Source organism: Stegostoma tigrinum, chromosome 5, assembly GCF_030684315.1.
Source record: "Stegostoma tigrinum isolate sSteTig4 chromosome 5, sSteTig4.hap1, whole genome shotgun sequence".
In the NCBI taxonomy this organism is placed as follows: domain Eukaryota; kingdom Metazoa; phylum Chordata; class Chondrichthyes; order Orectolobiformes; family Stegostomatidae; genus Stegostoma; species Stegostoma tigrinum.
This window is the reverse complement of record NC_081358.1, coordinates 36,286,494-36,305,384: the sequence shown is the minus strand read 5'-3', so window position 1 is coordinate 36,305,384 and position 18,891 is coordinate 36,286,494. Positions and strand designations below refer to the sequence as shown.

The window sequence follows — 18,891 nt, the reverse complement described above, 5'->3', positions numbered from 1 at the left end:
CTTGCCATCTTCAAAAATCTCACAGCACCAGTTTATAGTCCAACAGGTTTATTTGAAAACGAGCTTTTGCACTCTTATTCCTTCTATAGGGGTTAGTGAGAAAGGTAGCATCAGACACTGCATTTATAAGCAAAAGATCAAAGAGTCATAGAACAGATGCAAATGTATAGAACAAAGCTAACATGGCTGATAAATCTTTAATCAGTTAGAAAGGAAATGCAGGCTTCAATTGGTTAATATACAAATCCCAGAATTTCTTTCAGTCACTGCCCTGAGCTAATTTGTCAGTATACCAGAGATGACATCTCAGGTTAGACAATGCATTTTAGGTTTGACTATCTACAAACTGTGTGCGTTTTCAACAAAATCGAATGTACCTGCAATTACAAATACACAAACGCAAATTTATTTTAATATGTGTGTATGTGCGTGCATGTGAGAGAGAGAGAGGTGTGTGTATGTGTGTTTAGGGGAGAGAGGGAGACAGACAGACAGAGTGTGTATGCGAAAGGAGGAGTCAAATTGGACCCCTATGGAGGGCCGTAACCCTAGACTTGACATTTATGCTGAAGCCATCAGGGTATGCGTGAACACCAGATTCATTAGCCACACTTATAAGTTAGCACAAAACATCACCCAAGTACAATGCAACTCCACCCAGGCTCTCAAGACAAATCACAACATTGTAATGAAACCAGCAAATGAAGGAGGAGCCATCATTGTACAGAATAGAACGGACTACTGCATGGAAGTATACCGACAACTGAACAACTAAGAACCCCATAGACTACTTGCTGCCAATCTGACCAAAGAACACACTCATGAACTCAACAGACAGTCCTTCAGACTACCCTACATACTCTCATGCTGCATACTTCTCGCGTAGGGGACTTCTGCCTTCTGAAGATACACAAAGCCAACATACCCGGGCGTCCCATCGTATCAGGCAGTGGGACCCTGTGTGAGACCCTCTCTGGCTATGTTGAGGGATCTTGAAACCCATTATACAGGGAATCCCCAGCTTCTGTCACAACACCTCAGATTTCTTATGGAATCTGACCATCCACGGGCCAATCAAACCAGGAACATTCTCGTCACAATGGACATTTCGGCACTCTACACCACTATCTCCCATGGCGATGACATCACTGCAACAGCCTCAGTACTCAATACTAACAGCTGCCGATTTCCAGACGCCATGCTACAACTCATCCACTTCATCCTCAACCACAACATCATCTCGTTCGACAACCAGATCTTCATCCAGACACACGGAACGGCCGTGGGAACCACATTTTCTCCCCAATGTGCCAACATTTTCATGCACAGGTCCAAACAAGACTTCTTTGCTGCACAGGATCTCTGACCAACACTATATACCAGATACATTGATGACATTTTCTTCCTTTGGACTCATGTCGAGGAATCACTGAAACAGCTACATTGTGATAGCAACAAGATCTATTCCACCATCAGACTTACCATGGACTGCTCTTCAGAATCAGTCTCATTCTTGGACACATGTATCTCCATCAAAGACGGACACCTCAATACCCCCCTCTGTTAGAAGCCTACGGATAACCTCACGATGCTGCACTTCTCTAGCTTCCAGCCTAAACACACTAAAAAAGCCATCCCCTACAGACAAGTCCTATGCATATACAGGATCTGTTCAGATGAAGAGGAACGCAACAGACACCTGAATGCATTGAAGGATGCCCTCATAAGAATGAGATACGTTGCTAAACTCATCGATTGCCAACGTGCCACAGCGAAAAACCGCAGTGACCTCCTCAGAAGACAGACATGGGATACAACCAATAAGGCACCCTTCATCGTCCAGTACTTCCCCAGAGTGGAGAAACTGCACCATGTTCTTCGCAGCCTTCAACACATTATCGGTAACAATGACCACTTCACCAAGATCTTCCCCACACCTCCACTTCTTTCCTTCAAACAACTGCCAAACTTTAAACAGACCATTGTTCGTAGCAAACTACCCAGCCCTCAGGACAGCATTGACCACAACAGTTACAACCCTGTCATGGCAACCTCTGCAAGACATACCAGATCATCAACATGGACACTACCATCACACATGGGAACACCACCCACCACATGCATGGCAGATACTCATATGATTCGGCCAAAGTTGTTTCTCTCATACGCTGCAGGCCTATGAGGCATGGTACATTGGTGAAACCATGCAGATGCTACAACAATGGATGAATGAACATCATGCAACAATTGCCAGACAGGAATGTTCCCTCCCAATGGGAGAACACTTTAGTGGTCAAGAACATTTGGCCTCAGATCCTTGGGTAAACATCCTCCAAAGTGGACTTAGGGATATACAACAACATAGAATTGCTGAGCAGAGACTGATAGACAAGTTCGGTACCCATGAGGGAACTTGCTCCTCAGCCAGGAACTTGGGTTCATGTTGCATAATAAGTGACCTGACCGCACTATACACTCTTATTGACACCCATATACATACACTCTCTCACACAAACTCACTTTCTCAAGCATACACACATGTGCCTTCTAATAATTACACTGACTCCCTCACTCACGCGCACACAAACACTCTCTCAAGCGCGCACACTCGCACCCTGTCTCTCACTCTCTCTCTCTAACACACACGCGCGCGCACACACACACACTCTGTCTCACTAACTCTCACTCTCGTCCCCTCATAAACATGCACACGCAAATTTATGGATTGAATTTGCACTTGCAGATTTGTAATTGCAGATGCATTCTATTTTGTTCAAAAAGTGCACAATTTGTCGACAGTCAATGTGACATTTTATAAATTCTTACTTTGGAAGTAAAACCAGTCCGAGTCCAAGTTAAAAAAACAGACGGATTCTAAACAAGGGCTCTCACCGAAAATGCATTGTTTGACCTGAGATGCCCACTCTGGTATACAGATAAAATGTTTAGTTATCTCAGGGCAGTGACCTGAAAGAAATTCTGGGATTTGCACATTAATTCATCGAAACCTGCATCTCCTTGCTAACTGATTAAAGATTTATCGGGCATCATAGGCTTGTTCGATACATTTGCATCAGTTCTCTGACCCTTTGACCTTTTACTTAAAAATTGTGTGTCTGATGCCACCTCTCTCACTAATACCTGAAGAAGCAGCAAGGCTCTGAAACCTTGTGTTTTCAAATAAACCTGTTGGACTATAACCTGGTGTTGTGTGATTTTTGACTTCGTCCACCTCAGTCCAACACCAGCAGCTCCACACCTTGTCACCACAATACTACTACCCTACCTTTGAACTCAACACCTTCCATTTTTGCTCGTCGTGTTTCTTCCTCAACTGTTCATTCTAACTTTCCCTTTTCATTGCTCGCATAGATTCGCTCACTCTAAACCTGTTGCTTTAATGACATTTCAATGATGTTGTGTTTCCTTATGCATTCTTGCAAACAGGGAGATTCCTATTGAGCTCCAAAAATTGGTTCATGGCAATCAAGTAAGTTTGGATATGGAGGATCACAGAAGTGAAGAATATTTGAAACACAAACTGAAGTTCAAGGCATTTTCTGGAGATGGACAGAAATTAGGAAGGTAAGGGATGAGTATTAAGTAGAATATTGGTCCATGTCACAGGTTTGCAATTTGGATATGTCCTCAAATCTTAAATAAATAAATCTTAAAATGCTTTCTGGATTTAAAGATGCTTACGACCTTCTTTAAATTAGTCTTTGTAAAGGTATACACAGTAGACATTTAAATTAAAGGCTTCAATTTTTTTTTCTTAAGATCAGAAGATCATTTTGGTTAAAGAACAACATTACATCATTACTGACGCATTCAGCCTCGATTGACTTACTGGCTAGTATATTATAAAGCTTAATAAAATGTGAGGCTGGATGAACACAGCAGGCCAAGCAGCATCTCAGGAGCACAAAAGCTGACGTTTCGGGCCTAGACCCTTCATCAGAGAGGGGGATGGGGAGAGGGAACTGGAATAAATAGGGAGAGAGGGGGAGGCGGACCGAAGATGGAGAGTAAAGAAGATAGGTGGAGAGAGTGTAGGTGGGGAGGTAGGGAGGGAATAGGTCGGTCCAGGGAAGACGGACAGGTCAAGGAGGTGGGATGAGGTTAGTAGGTAGCTGGGGGTGCGGCTTGGGGTGGGAGGAAGGGATGGGTGAGAGGAAGAACCGGTTAGGGAGGCAGAGACAGGTTGGACTGGTTTTGGGATGCAGTGGGTGGGGGGGAAGAGCTGGGCTGGTTGTGTGGTGCAGTGGGGGGAGGGGACGAACTGGGCTGGTTTAGGGATGCAGTAGGGGAAGGGGAGATTTTGAAACTGGTGAAGTCCACATTGATACCATTAGGCTGCAGGGTTCCCAGGCGGAATATGAGTTGCTGTTCCTGCAACCTTCGGGTGGCATCATTGTGGCAGTGCAGGAGGCCCATGATGGACATGTCATCTAGAGAATGGGAGGGGGAGTGGAAATGGTTTGCGACTGGGAGGTGCAGTTGTTTGTTGCGAACTGAGCGGAGGTGTTCTGCAAAGCGGTCCCCAAGCCTCCGCTTGGTTTCCCCAATGTAGAGGAAGCCGCACCGGGTACAGTGGATGCAGTATACCACATTGGCAGATGTGCAGGTGAACCTCTGCTTGATGTGGAATGTCATCTTGGGGCCTGTTTCCACTCCCCCTCCCATTCTCTAGATGACATGTCCATCATGGGCCTCCTGCAGTGCCACAATGATGCCACCCGAAGGTTGCAGGAACAGCAACTCATATTCCGCCTGGGAACCCTGCAGCCATATGGTATCAATGTGGACTTCACCAGTTTCAAAATCTCCCCTTCCCCTACTGCATCCCTAAACCAGCCCAGTTCGTCCCCTCCCCCCACTGCACCACACAACCAGCCCAGCTCTTCCCCCCCACCCACTGCATCCCAAAACCAGTCCAACCTGTCTCTGCCTCCCTAACCGGTTCTTCCTCTCACCCATCCCTTCCTCCCACCCCAAGCCGCACCCCCAGCTACCTACTAACCTCATCCCACCTCCTTGACCTGTCCGTCTTCCCTGGACCGACCTATTCCCTCCCTACCTCCCCACCTACACTCTCTCCACCTATCTTCTTTACTCTCCATCTTCGGTCCGCCTCCCCCTCTCTCCCTATTTATTCCAGTTCCCTCTCCCCACCCCCCTCTCTGATGAAGGGTCTAGGCCCGAAACGTCAGCTTTTGTGCTCCTGAGATGCTGCTTGGCCTGCTGTGTTCATCCAGCCTCACATTTTATTATCTTGGAATTCGCCAGCATCTGCAGTTCCCATTATCTCTGATATTATAAAGCTTGTTTTTTTTGGAATAATTATGTCTGTGTTTTTTACCTTGCCTTCTCCGAGCTTCAATCCAGTAGCCACCCCTCTGTTGTCCTTTGGGTATGGTGCACAGTTTCTAATATTTCAATCCTTACATGGAAAGGTGAACTTACCAAATAGAATGTCTTACTTGTTTGATTTAGCTTCTAACATGTTGTGTGAACATTATCCATTCTCACATTAGGAGACCCTTATTCTTTCAGACATGGAATGTGGGCATTGCTAGCAAGGCCAACACTTATTTCCCATTCCTAATTATCATCGAGAGAGTGCTTCCTTCTGTGTAGTGCAGATACTGTGCTGCCACAGTCCATATTGCTGTTGGATAAATGGAGTTCCGGATATTGGCAAGAGATTTCCAAGTCAGTAAGATTTGCGGGTGCTGATGGTAGTGTGCCTGCCACCCTTGTCCTTCTGAATATTAAAGGTTACGGATTTGGGAGGTACTACCAGGGAAATGTTGGTGATATGTCAGTGTTTCTTTTTGATACTGTACTGGTGTACTATACAGTGTGGAGAGCAGTGATGTTTAAGGTGGTCAGTGGATCACCAGTTTGAAGTAAGATTGACCTAGACCTCAGAATTGACAGTGTTCAGATAATAATTTCAATATTTGAAGTGCTTTAAATGGATTATAAACTGTTTCATGCCCTCTTTTCATCGTGGTAACTATGCCAGTAAAATTTTGAAAGTCATAAACATTTTGTTTTTATCCCTTTGTATAGCCCGACTCCAACCATCGTAAGCACGCCATCTTCTCCTGAGGAAGAGTTCAAATATTTTGTTAATATTGTGGATATAAATGACTCTGAGCCAACTACCAACATTCAGGTTCGTCTAGCAGATGGAAGCCGTTTGGTGCAGAAATTCAACCAAACTCATCGGTAAGACTTTGCACAATTCACTCTTTGTGATGTTACCACAGTACCCCTTGTTATGTGTTCACCTGCATTTGCAAGAATTCTGTTGGTATGACACCCAATCTGTAATTAGTGGTAGCTAGGAACTAAGAATTGAGAGTTAATAATCTTGTGGGTATGCATCTAGGGTGCACCTTTGCTCCCTGGCACTCATTTGCAGAGTTACAATATAGCAGCTTACATGCATATGGGGAAGTATAAAAAATAAACACAGTAGCCTCCAGCGTCTTGTGTCTAAAAGTGTGATTTCTTCCAAACTCTTCGGAATCAGACGATTTAACATGGTTGAACGAGGTGTCTGTGAGTAAGATTCAACTACTTTCAATGTATTAAATGTTGAATAAAATTGAGGAAAATCAATCCACATTTCTGCTGTATAGAGAAAAGAACCTGGGAGAATTATGATAATTTGAAATAGCTGCTGCCACAGCAAGCTATGTGTAGCTACAAGCCATAATGTATTGAGTTGTAGCAACACTTGAGAAGTTTAAATGAAATTGCACACTAGAATTCAGTAACTTTCAAAATGACACTTGTGAAGGGAAAAGGATCAGGCAACATCTTATTCTGGATAAGAGAGAAAGCATTAGATTTGTTGGCTAATAGAATTGAGTGAGGATGACAGCATAACTTCAGGCAATGTTTTAGCACACATTTCCAGCCAAAGTTCATTTCTAAGCCTAAGGCAGGAACCAGGTGACCTTGCTGACTACTGACAATTGAAAAATGTAGTCACAAAGTATAATCTCAAGCAAAGAGGTGAAAGGTTGATATAGCAGCTCATATAGGGAACTGCAGAACCTGAGGTGCAAAAGTATTTAATTGGAAAGAACAAGCTTAAATATCATAAATGGAAGACACTGCCAGAACACACACATTCACAAATAAAGGGAAGAAGATGCTGACTTCTCAAACCACATGTCTTCTGAGAGAGGTAACTTAAATCCCACTGCCCCACTACCACCGCAACTACTGTCAATAAGTGAACATAGAAAAATAGAAAACAGGTGCAGGAGTGGACCATTCAGCCTTTCGAGTCTGCACCACAATTCAATACGATCATGGCTGATAATGCAATCTCAGTATCCCATTCCCACACTCTCTCCATACCCCTTGATCCCTTTAGCTGCAAGGGCCACACCCAGCTCCATCTTGAATATATCAAATTAACAGTCTCCTGTGGGAGAGAATTCCACAGGTTCACATCTCTGAGTGAAAAAATTCATCTTCATCCTCATCTCAGTCCTGAATGTCTTACCCCTTATCCTTAGTCTGTAAGGTGCTTTTTGAAAATTCATTTGCTATTTTTTACAAATAGGCCCTGGTATGTTTCCCTCACACACTGCTTCTGAAGTCCATTTTTTTAAATGACCCATAATAAACAAGGGGTCAGATGGCCTGTTCCTGCTGCCTTCTGTGTTTTTATGTTTGTTCTGTTTGCCTGTGTGTTTTTAATTCTGTTAGGATTGCCAATATGTATTTTGGTTAGGACCCTAAAATCTGGCAGGGATTACAATTCAGATCACTATCCAAGAGGGAAATAAAGACTGTTCAGAGTGCTTGCACCTATTGCTTTCACCCCAATGTCAAACATATTTCTAATGGATGATCTAGAATATGTTTGAAGTCTAAGGTATTTGTTTTCTTCAATTCTTTTGAGAGCTTCTGAACCTTAATAATGTTTCTCAAGTGTGCATTAATATTTTTCTAATTACAGAATTAGTGACATTCGCCAATTTATCATTCAACACCGCCCTACTTATGCTACTTCCTCCTTTGTATTGATGACCACTTTCCCAAATAAAGAGCTGACAGATGAAGAGCAAACTCTGCTAGAGGCCAGGCTACTTAATGCAGTGATTGTTCAGCGCATGAAGTAATTTCACCTTTGTGGGACTGTACAGGATAGAACAAGCTTTACAAATTTTTCAGTATACTGAATTTGAATGATGTGTATCATATGGTAAAATTGCCATGATGCTCACCTCAAACTAATTTTGCACAGAACGGAGGTATAGAGGGATTGTGGACCTGCAGCAGGAGGCTATCCTCACTTTCTTATGAAGGGCTTATCAGAACACTTGTCTGTACAGTAAAGGCAAACATTTAATATGTACATGTCTGCTCATTCTTAAATGGGAAATTCTGTGTCATATTAGTAACTGGAAACATTCTACAAAAATAACTGGACCCTTCAGATAACTTACAAACTTGAAACTTTGTTTCAACAACTACTACTGTATTTGAGCTAGATTACTTGAATTTTCAAAAAAAGCTATTTTAGATTGTGCATCTGGAGATTAAAAGTGCACTAGTTAATACAGACATATTTATGCATGATATGACAATATTGAGTATAATATTGTTGCTGTTTTATGGGATCTGTAAGAAGTGATCAAAATTTGTGTACTGTTGGTAATCTCAATTGTGGAATAAAACACTGTTAACATGTATGGCATAAAATTATATATTATAGTGAATGTTGCATTAATTAGTTGCCACTTGCAGCTGTATCTGAGATGAATATTTCTAGCCATGTCAGGAATGTCTTCAATTGATAGGTTCTTTGAATTGACTGCAGCAACAATGCTCCATGTTTCATTGCTTCTAGAACCAGTTAAAAGTTTACTTTGAAATTCAGTGATGGCTCAATACATTGGAGTGCCTTTTGTTTTTCAAAAATTTGGAACAGCCTGTTTGGCTAAGTTTGAGTTATGTGTCTGTAGTAGGATATAATTGTTAGTATTCCGTTTGTTAATTAATTATTTTCTATTGTTTTATTGCTGGCTGTGCAATGATTGTGACAAATTTAGAAATAAAAACGGTAGTTCTGAACCCTGCTAAATACCTAATTTAGACATATCGAAGAAAGGGGGGAAAAATACCCATTGACAACGTAACATAAAATTATTGGCTGCCAAGAATCATTTGGTGTTCAAAACCGTAATTAAACCCAGAGCCCATTCGATAAAAATGGCTGTCACTGATAAATAATGTGCTCCATTGTACTGCTGCCAAGAAGAGTTGCCCTTTTGATCTCGAATATGTCTTTGCCTCAGATTGATGTCGCCTCAGGACAGCTTGCTGGTTTATTTTTACAAACATCTACTTCTAAACACTGTCAGAAAAATCTTTTAAGCAACTATTTTGTGCCTTTCTTCCACGTTTCCTGTAGCAATTTCTTTAAAAGCAAAGTGAATTTTTGCCATCATTTCGAGTGCAAATTTAAAATGCAAGAAAATTAATATTATTCAGAATTGATTGACTAGCCTGGTCTTAATCTCATGGTACTGGTTGGGTATGTGGATAGTATAGGTTTTACAAGTATATCAAGGATGGCCCTGACTGCCACCTTTTTGAGGGCAATTGGGAATGTGCAATAAACACTGACCTAGTCAGCAATCACATTCCATGGGCAAATATTTAAAAAAAACAAGGTCTTTATAGTTGGTAAATGTGTGTCGTGTCTTGTCCTTGCTTGGTAATTTTTCAAATGGGTGAGTTATCACTAAAACAAAAAGTATGGAAAAACTTTACACTTGGCTACTGTACATAGCTGAAACACTGTAGATAACAGACTGACTTTTTATCAAATCTTTTATTTTCATACGAATCCTTCCTTTAAGTTCTTAGTAGGAATTGCAAATGTAGCTGTACAACACTATCAATAGATAATGAAACTCAAGCCTTCACTTAAACACATCAAACTTTTGTTAAAAGAAGTCTGCATTTTTTTGTTAAAATGGAACTTGCGATGAATATCAAATGTATTAGCAATTGTAACACTTGTCAGTTTACATTAATTTTCACGAGTTTTTTGAAGACGATATTGCAACTCTGAATCAAATTAGTTTTAACTGAACAGTTATTTTACTAACCTTTTGGAGTGTTCCTTTGCACAACAATTAAATACTTTCCTGCAAACAGACACTTTGAACAGTGACTTATTTCTTTACTTGCTAGAAGTCAAGTTCATCGTATTTTCATATATGACAGCTGCATACTGCTGAATTTTTGCATGCTAAAATTTATAGTGAATTGATTAGAATTTGTGTGTTTTGAGTCATAGACTTTTATAAAAAGAAATAGTTCAGATCAGATTGAAACTGTGCATCACACCAAATGCACTCGCATTCTGTCTACAACCCCAATCCTTCATATTTCATAATAGACAATTTCACTATAACTTCAACATGTAGCATAATATTGCACTGCCACTGAGTGGTAGGATATAGTTTTGCACCCATAAATCCTTTGCCATGTTTTGATTCCAGCTTCAATCTCATTCCTACAGTGAATCAGTATGAAATGTAAGCACCAATGCAGGTGGAAGGCTAAACACCATTCTTGAGCAGCTCTGGTATGTATCAGAGTGCTGATTACAAATGCTATCAATAGAGGCCTGTATATAGTCCTACTAAGTTCAGGAACAAAAACAAAGTTGCTGGAAAAGCTCAGCAGGTCTGGCAGCATCTGTGAAGGAAAAGACAGAGTTCATGTTGCAGGTTCCTCAGAACTGTTGGTGGCTGGGAAAATGTCAGTTTATATGCAAGAAAAAGGGAGGGGTATGGGGTAGAGAGTAAACGATAGGATAGAACCTAAAGAGAGAGCCGAGCCATTGGGCAAATAAAGGGTTGATAATGATCAGGCTGGGTGGGTGAGTAGTTAATGGGTTCTGTTAGTGACTAATAATAGGTAGCGTGTAGTGGCAGGCTGAGTGGTAATAAGGCCTAGTGTGGGGTAGGGCGCTGGGACACGAGAGTTTCGGCCTTAAAATTATTGAACTTGACATTGAGTCCAGAGGACTGCACGGTCCCCAAGTGGAAAATGAGGAGTTGTTCTTCTAGCTTGCATTGAGCTTCACTAGGATACTGCCACAAGCCAGAGACAGAGATTTTGGTCAGGGAACAGGGTGATGCATTGAAGTAGCAAGCAACGGATAGTTCAGGGTTCTTTTGTAAGCAGAACATAGATGTTCTGTGAAGCAATCCCCTAGTCTATGCTTCATTTCCCCAATATAGAGGAGACCACATTGTGAGCAGTGAATGCAGTAGATTAGATTCTGGGGTACAGGTCTAGAAGGTATGTTTGGGCCGTTGAACACTGGGGAGGGAGGAGGTAAATGGGCAGGTGTTGCATCTTTGCCGGTTACAGGGGAAGGTGCTGTGCGGCTATGGGGTTTTTTGGGGTTGAAAGAAGTGTGGATCAGGGTGTCCCGGAGAGAATAGCCCCTGCAGAAGTCAGACAAGGGTGGTGGGGGGAATTATGTGTGGGAAGGGAACATTTGGTGCATTACCTATGGAATAAACATGAAACAGCTTGCCCTTGATTAAAAGTTTCATTTTTAAAATTTTGGCTATTTAATTTTTAATCCAAGACAGATTCATTATGAGTGATAATTAAACCATAGCTGCTAAACTAACTTGTTTCAGACTTATAAAAGATAGATGTAAAGTGTTGCATGTTGGTGAGGCAAATCTGGGCACTACGTATATATGTAATGGTAAGGTCTTGGAGAATGTTGCCAAGCAAAGATATGTTGGAGCACAAGTTCATAGTTTCTTGAAATTTGAGTTGCAGGTAGATAGGGTAGTGAGGAAGACGTTAGTTATGCTCGCCTTTGTTGGCCAGTGCATTGATGTAGGAGTTAGGATGTCATGCTGATTGGTGTATGGGTCATAGTTTAGACCACTTTTGGAATACTGTGTACAGTGCTAGTCTCCCTGTGCAGGAAAGATGTTGTGAAACTTGAAAGGTCTGGAAAAGATTTACAAGGATGTTGCTGTGGTTGGAGAGTTTGAGAAATAGGGAAAGGCTGAACTGGCTGGGGCCATTTTCACTTAAGTGTCAGAGACAGGTGTAAAATCGTGAAGGGCATGGATTGGGTGAACAGACAATGTCGTCTTACCAGGGTAGGGGAGTCCAAAACTAGAGTGCATAGGTTTAAGGTGAGGGGAAAGATTTAAAATGGATGTAAAAGCCAATGTTTTCACGTAGAGGATGATGTCTCTATGGAATGAGCAACCAGAGGAAGTGGTGGAGGTGGATACAAAAGCAGTATTTAAAAGGCACCTGGATGGGTATATGAATAGGAAGAGTTCAGAAGGATATGGGCAAAATGCTGGCAAATGGGACTAGATTAATTTCAGATATCTGGGCAGCATGAATGAGTTGGACCAAAGTATCTGTGGCTGTGCTGTACACCTGTCTGACTAGATGCAGAGCAATGCTTGAATGCAAAACAATTGTCAAAGTTAACCCCCTATATTTGAATTGATGGATAAGAGAAGATTTTGTACCCTACCAGGTCCAAATTTGATGACAAAAACCAAAAGAACTACGGATGGTGTAAATCAGGAACAAAAATAAAGTTGCTGGAAAAGCTCAACAGGTCTAGCAGCATCTGTGGAGGAGAAAACAGAGTTAACGTTTTGGGCCCAGTGACCTTTCTGCAGAAGGGTCACTGGACCCGAAACATTAACTCTGTTTTCTTCTCCGCAGATGCTGCCAGACCTGCTGAACTTTTCCACCAAATTTGATGACAACGTTTCCACATTGGTGGTTAGTTTCGCTGCCTTTGTTTCCCCATATCTGCCCCACAAAGTTGTGATATTCCTTGAAGGATGAACCTTCCTTGAAAGTTCAGGTTCTGAATTGGAGCAAGGTGAATTTTGATGAAATTAGGAACTTGCAGAGGTTGATTGGATACTTTGTTTGCAGGCGAAAGGGCCTCTGGCAAGTGGGAGGCCTTTAAAAGTGTGATAGCTAGAGGTCAAGGTCTATATGTTCCTGTGAGGATGAAGGGCAAGGTTGGCAGAAGTAGGGAACCCTGGGTAACCAGAGATATTGAGGCTTGCACCAGAGAAAAGGAAATGGCATGGCTCAGGAACAGGCAGCTGGGATCAAGGGAATCCCTGGAGGTACATAGGGGATGCAGGAGTTTACTGAAGAAGGAAATCAGGGCATGAGATAGCTTTGGTTGAGAAGATTAAGTTGAATCCAAAGAGTTTCTTTAAGTATATTGAAGGAAAAAGTATAACTAATAGGACCGCTCAAGGGCCAAAGTGGATATATATGTGTGGAACCACAGTTAGACAGGACAGTGAAGAAGACTTTTGACACACTGGCCGTCATTAGTCAGGGCATTGAGTGCAGAAGTTGGGAAGTTATGTTGCAGTTGTACAGATGTCGGTGAGGCTGCACTTGGAATATTGTGTTCAGTTTTGATCACCTTGCTGTAGGAAGGATGTTAATAAACTGGAAAGAGTGCAAAAGAAATTTGCAAGTCCCTTGCCAGGACTCAAGGGATTGAGGTACAGGGTGAGGCTAGACAGCTGGGATGTTTTTCCTTAGAGCATAGTAGACTGAGAAAGGATCTGATGGAAGTGTATAAGATCTTGAAAGGCATGGATAGGGTGAATGCTGTCAGTCATTTTCCCAGGGTTGGGAAATTGAAGACTGGAGAGTATCAGTTTAAGGTGAGAGGGAAAACGATACATGGGAACCCGAGGGATAACTTATACAGAGGGTGGGACGCATATGGAATGAGTTGCCAGTGGAAGTAGTTGAGGTGGGTATATCAATAACATTTAAAAGGCACTTGGACAAATACATAGATAGGAAAAGTTTAGAAAGTGAAAGACCAAGTGCAGGAAAATGTGGTTAGCATGGATGGACATTTTGGCTGGCATGGACCAGTTTGGGCAGAAGAGCCTGCCTCCAAGCTGTAGGAGTCTATGATTCTATAACTGGCTCCCAAGTAGTCAATCCTTTGGTTTAAGGTACATGTTGAGGAGGGTAGCAGTGATTGTACAATATCCAAATGTTCTAGTTTTGGATCATTGGGGATTGGATGTAAGACAACATGTGAATCAGAACTCAGTCCAGGATGTTTGTATTCAAGATGGGCAGTTCTCTTGCTCCCTGAACTTCCTGATAAATTCACTCCAGTTCTGAAGTGGACTTGAAAACTTTAGACAGTTCTGATGAATTCATCTGGAGAGTCATCTGGGAAATTTTAGAAAAATCCTAGTCTGATGCCAGGAGATCTGCCCAATGATTGCTCCCCACAGCCCCAATCCAACCTGCTAACCCAACATGATTACTTGATGATCCAACTCACCACAACTGAAAACTACCCCTGCCTCCCCATCCCCTCCACCCTCCCACCGCCCTGACCAGATCAGTCCCACCATCTTTCCAACCAAGCCTCAGTATCCCCCTCACCTCAAATCCCCAGCACCTAAATATGACAGCCGTGAGTGCTGTTTCATAGTCAATCTGAGCCAATTTTATGTACTGTTCATAAGGGTTCTTAAGGAAATTTCCAATATGACCATTTACCTCCAGTCTTCCCTCCCCTTACCACTTACGCAATTATGGGAGGGGAGAGAATCATGAGTGAAAATGAATCCTTTCATATTTTATCATTCTCTTGATTTAACTTACCAGTGCTTTGTTAGCAGTTTTTCTTAAAATACTTTGTGCTTCTGAAGTAATTAGCATTCTTACTTTGGTTCTCTTGGGTAAAACAGTGTGGTGTCATAAAATATCATCGCACATATTACACTGTAACCTAGAAATTTGGTCTGTTTCAAAACAAATGTAGCATCAAAGTGTTCAAAATGTTGAACGATGTCTTCATATATTGAGTGGTCTGTACACCTTCCATTCTTTTGATACATTGACATAAACAAGCATTGATCACCTCGGATAGAGTGCCTAAAACTTGGAATACTGCGTCCAGTTCTGGGCGCCCTATTATAGGAAAGATGTGGATGCTTTGGAGAGGGTTCAGAGGAGGTTTACCAGGATGCTGCCTGGACTGGAGGGCTTATCTTATGAAGAGAGGTTGACTGAGCTCGGTCTCTTTTCATTGGAGAAAAGGAGGAGGAGAGGGGACCTAATTGAGGTATACAAGATAATGAGAGGCATAGATAGAGTTGATAGCCAGAGACTATTTCCCAGGGCAGAAATGGCTAGCACGAGGGGTCATAGTTTTAAGCTGTTTGGAGGAAAGTATAGAGGGGATGTCAGAGGCAGGTTCTTTACGCAGAGAGTTGTGGGAGCATGGAATGCGTTGCCAGCAGCAGTTGTGGAAGCAAGGTCATTGGGGTCATTTAAGAGACTGCTGGACATGTATATGGTCACAGAAATTTGAGGGTGCATACATGAGGATCAATGGTCGGCACAACATTGTGGGCTGAAGGGCCTGTTCTGTGCTGTACTGTTCTATGTTCTATGTTCTAAAACAGGGCATTAGCATTTGCTGTTTCATATCCCTGTAACCAAATTATGTTTTTTACTTTGTGGACTCACAGATACTGGGCCTAATGAGCAATCCTTAAACAGACTCACCACTAAAAGTTGTTAACGTTAAAATATCTGAATGCGAAGTCAGAACATAAGGGATGTTTTGCAATGGTCTACAATGCAAGCCGTGGTAGCACCTGAGTAATGATCATTCTCTTATTGTCCTCCCTATTGTCCTTGACCCTGGCCTGGGCCAGCCCTACCTGAAGGTGATGTAAAAGCCCGGAATCCATTGGTCTTTGCGAAGGAGCACTATATATACACAGCAAGCATCAGAAGTTGTCATAGCATCAAAGATTGATTGAAAGACTTGAATGCTTCATCTAACAATGCATTATTTAAGAGCATCTTGAAAAGCCCAAGTCAAAATCTCACAATCAAAATTATCATAAATACAGTAGCTGAAGGATTTTGCCACATTTCTGCCAAAGCTCAAATTACTTAATCAGAGTATCACCAGCTTGATGTTCATTTAGTTTTAGCACAGTTCGGATGCACTCTGTATTTAATGCATCATTAATGATTTCTACCTTTGAGGCTGTCCTTTAGTTGTGTGAGTATTTTAAACATACAACATTCTCCTTAACAGCAGATTAATCAGCAATTGACCAGTTGGTACATATTCAAGGGCCTCAATGCAGTTGGCACACCCAGAATTCCTCGATATGGCACCTCTATATTGATCCATGAACTGTGGCCTTGACTCATTGTCTCCCAATTTCCATTTTTGCTGTATTATAAGCTGTTAAGGAACACCAGCTCAAACAGCAGGTACATTTTTAGCAGCTTTTTTAAACCACCACTCTCCCATCTCCCAATCCTACCTGTAGTTTGCTTTCAGGGTTTTTCTCTCAAATTTGGCTTATTTTCTTCACTGGAATCCACCCTTTAAAATTCCTTATCTCTGCCTCCTCCACCCTTAGACTGCATCTGATTTTGGCTCAGTGTGAGTCACGATGAGTTTAGTGAAGTGATTCTCGCTGTGGGTCCAAATCGGATTTCTCACCATATCTCATCAAACTCGCTGCATTAACTGGCATTGAGCCATTGTGATGACAGTCACATCTATCTTCCACCGATCTTACCATGTGTCATCCGCAGAGTAACTCACCACCCACCTGAAATCCTGGAATTGACTGGTATTCCTGACATTGGCACCATATATTAAAGGTCATTGTGCACCTGGACAAGGATTAGGAGTTTGGAGATGCTCTTTACAGTTCCCAACATTTGCCCAGACCAGGCATACAGAGGGATTCAGCAAGTATTCTGCCTTGTGAACATGGTCCTAGAGTTCCTGCTGGACCAAACGATGCACAGGTGGGACTTCCCACACCCCCTAGACAGGCCACAGCACCAGACCATGCCAGCTCAGCCCACGATTACCACTCAGGCTAAAGCAGCCTCAGGCATTTGGAGGAATGCCCAGCACTGTAGGAAGAATGTCAATGCTTGTCGCTCTACTAGCACTACCATCTTCTCTCTGATACCTTTCGCTCACTCTCTCTCTGCTACTACTCTCACCTCCCACCAAGGCTCATACTTGACCACTCTCACTATTGACTGCATTGTCTCCATCACTTGCAGTCCCTCGCCCCAACTCTGAATTCCATTGACCCTGCAAGTGCTTTGTGCTGCCTATCCACCCACACAGGAAGCCTCCACACCTGCACCAACAATAACAGCTGTGCCACCTCTTTCATCTTCTATAACACCAGCACCTCTCTCATTCCAGGAGCAATACTACCCACAATAGTACAGCAAGAGTCGCGGCAGATTGCATCTGTCTGTCATTTAGCTCCTCATCCTTCATCAGAGAATTCTGACTCTGACAGATCCAAGCAGGGCCTGGAGACTGCACTTGATGTAATGTCTGGGAGCCCCAGAGCAAAGACTATCTCCCCAGACTGGGCCGAGGCCTGCAGACAACGATGGCAAATGTATTGGTTTTGTTCTGCCCTAAATGGGGCTGTAGGACAGTAGTAATTTGAGCCTTGTCTCTCTAGGCCGAAATGTGCAAAAAGGCAATGCAAGACGAGTTTGCTGTGTACAATGGGTTCGGCCCAAAATAAGCGAGCCCTCTGATAGTGGCTGAGGATCCTAGAGATACAGTCTGGTGCAATCCCTGAGCTGGTGGTGGTGTCCCTAAGCACACAGTATCTTCACTGCAGCATTACAATGAATGTTAGCACAGCAGCCCGAGGAGCACAAGCATCCTGTAACTGAGTCAGAGTTGTACCAGGAGGGTTCGTGAAGACTGGTACATGTTGGGTGTCAATCTCTGTTGACACAGGCAGTGTGTATGGCTAATGTCCATGGAATATGCCCAAAATATTGGTGTCCAGTGTCCAATGTGGATGTCTTTTGGAGCAGGTGATGAGTTGATCCTACTAATGACATGCTCTCGTTTCCATGTTGTGTTTCCCAATGGTTAGTTTATATGCTGGGTTTGGTAAGATCATCGCCAGTGGTGAGTTGGGCTGTTAATAAGGTGTTTAACCAACAATAATAAATGTCAACTGAGAGCTCGATGCTGCCTGGTGAGAATCTCACCACACCACTTTGAGAAAAGTGACAATGCGTAATGACGTGATCTCAGCATTGCCATGGACCTCACTGAATATCTCACCTGATAGTACCACTCAGCTCACTATAGCCCATATCACTCAGAGTCCAGTAAGATTGTACCTATTATCTCCAACATTAAGTGCAAAGATCTCTTGGACATTTGTATTATTATGATCGAGGCTACACCTCCTGCCTGCTTCCCTTCAATTAATCCACTAGGCCAAACCTGCTCTTAGGTAACTTTCCTTCATTATCTCTGAGCCTTCTATCATCTCTCTCTATCTTCCTTCATGTACTTCCTAATCTCATTTTGTCCATGAGACCCATTGATTGCTCCCTCAGCCTTTTCCCTACTAAACTACTTCATTTCCTCAAGTCCCATCTTAATGGTTCTCTCTCCTCAAGTATAGGATAGAATCAAATTGAATCCCTACAGTATGGAAGCAGGCCATTTGGCCCATTGAGTCCATACCGTCGCTCCAAACAGCGTCTCACCCAGACTTTCCCCATCCCTATGACCCTGCATTTCTCATGGCTAACCCACCTAGCCTGCACATCCATGAGCACTAGAGGCAATTTAGCAAGGCCAATTCACCGTAACCTGCACATCTTTGGATTGTGGGAGGAAACTGGATCACCCAGAGGAAACATATGCAGGTTCAGCAAGAATGTACAAATTCCACACAGTCTCCTGAGAGTGGAATTAAACTCGGGCCTCTGGTGCTGCGAGGCAGCAGT

At 42.6% G+C, this 18,891-nt stretch overlaps 1 protein-coding gene across 1 annotated transcript in view; it reads left to right on the top strand.

The window, feature by feature from the left end:
* Positions 1 to 10,192, top strand: part of LOC125452015 (NSFL1 cofactor p47-like) — a 48,804-nt gene extending 38,612 nt beyond the window's left edge. Inside the window, exons 7-9 of the mRNA XM_048529900.1 lie at positions 3,448 to 3,585; positions 6,079 to 6,237; positions 7,991 to 10,192. Of these exons, the coding sequence (XP_048385857.1) occupies positions 3,448 to 3,585; positions 6,079 to 6,237; positions 7,991 to 8,153 (460 nt within the window). The 3' untranslated portion in view covers positions 8,154 to 10,192. The remainder of the gene's footprint in view (positions 1 to 3,447; positions 3,586 to 6,078; positions 6,238 to 7,990) is intronic.
* The last annotated feature ends 8,699 nt before the right edge of the window (positions 10,193 to 18,891 follow it).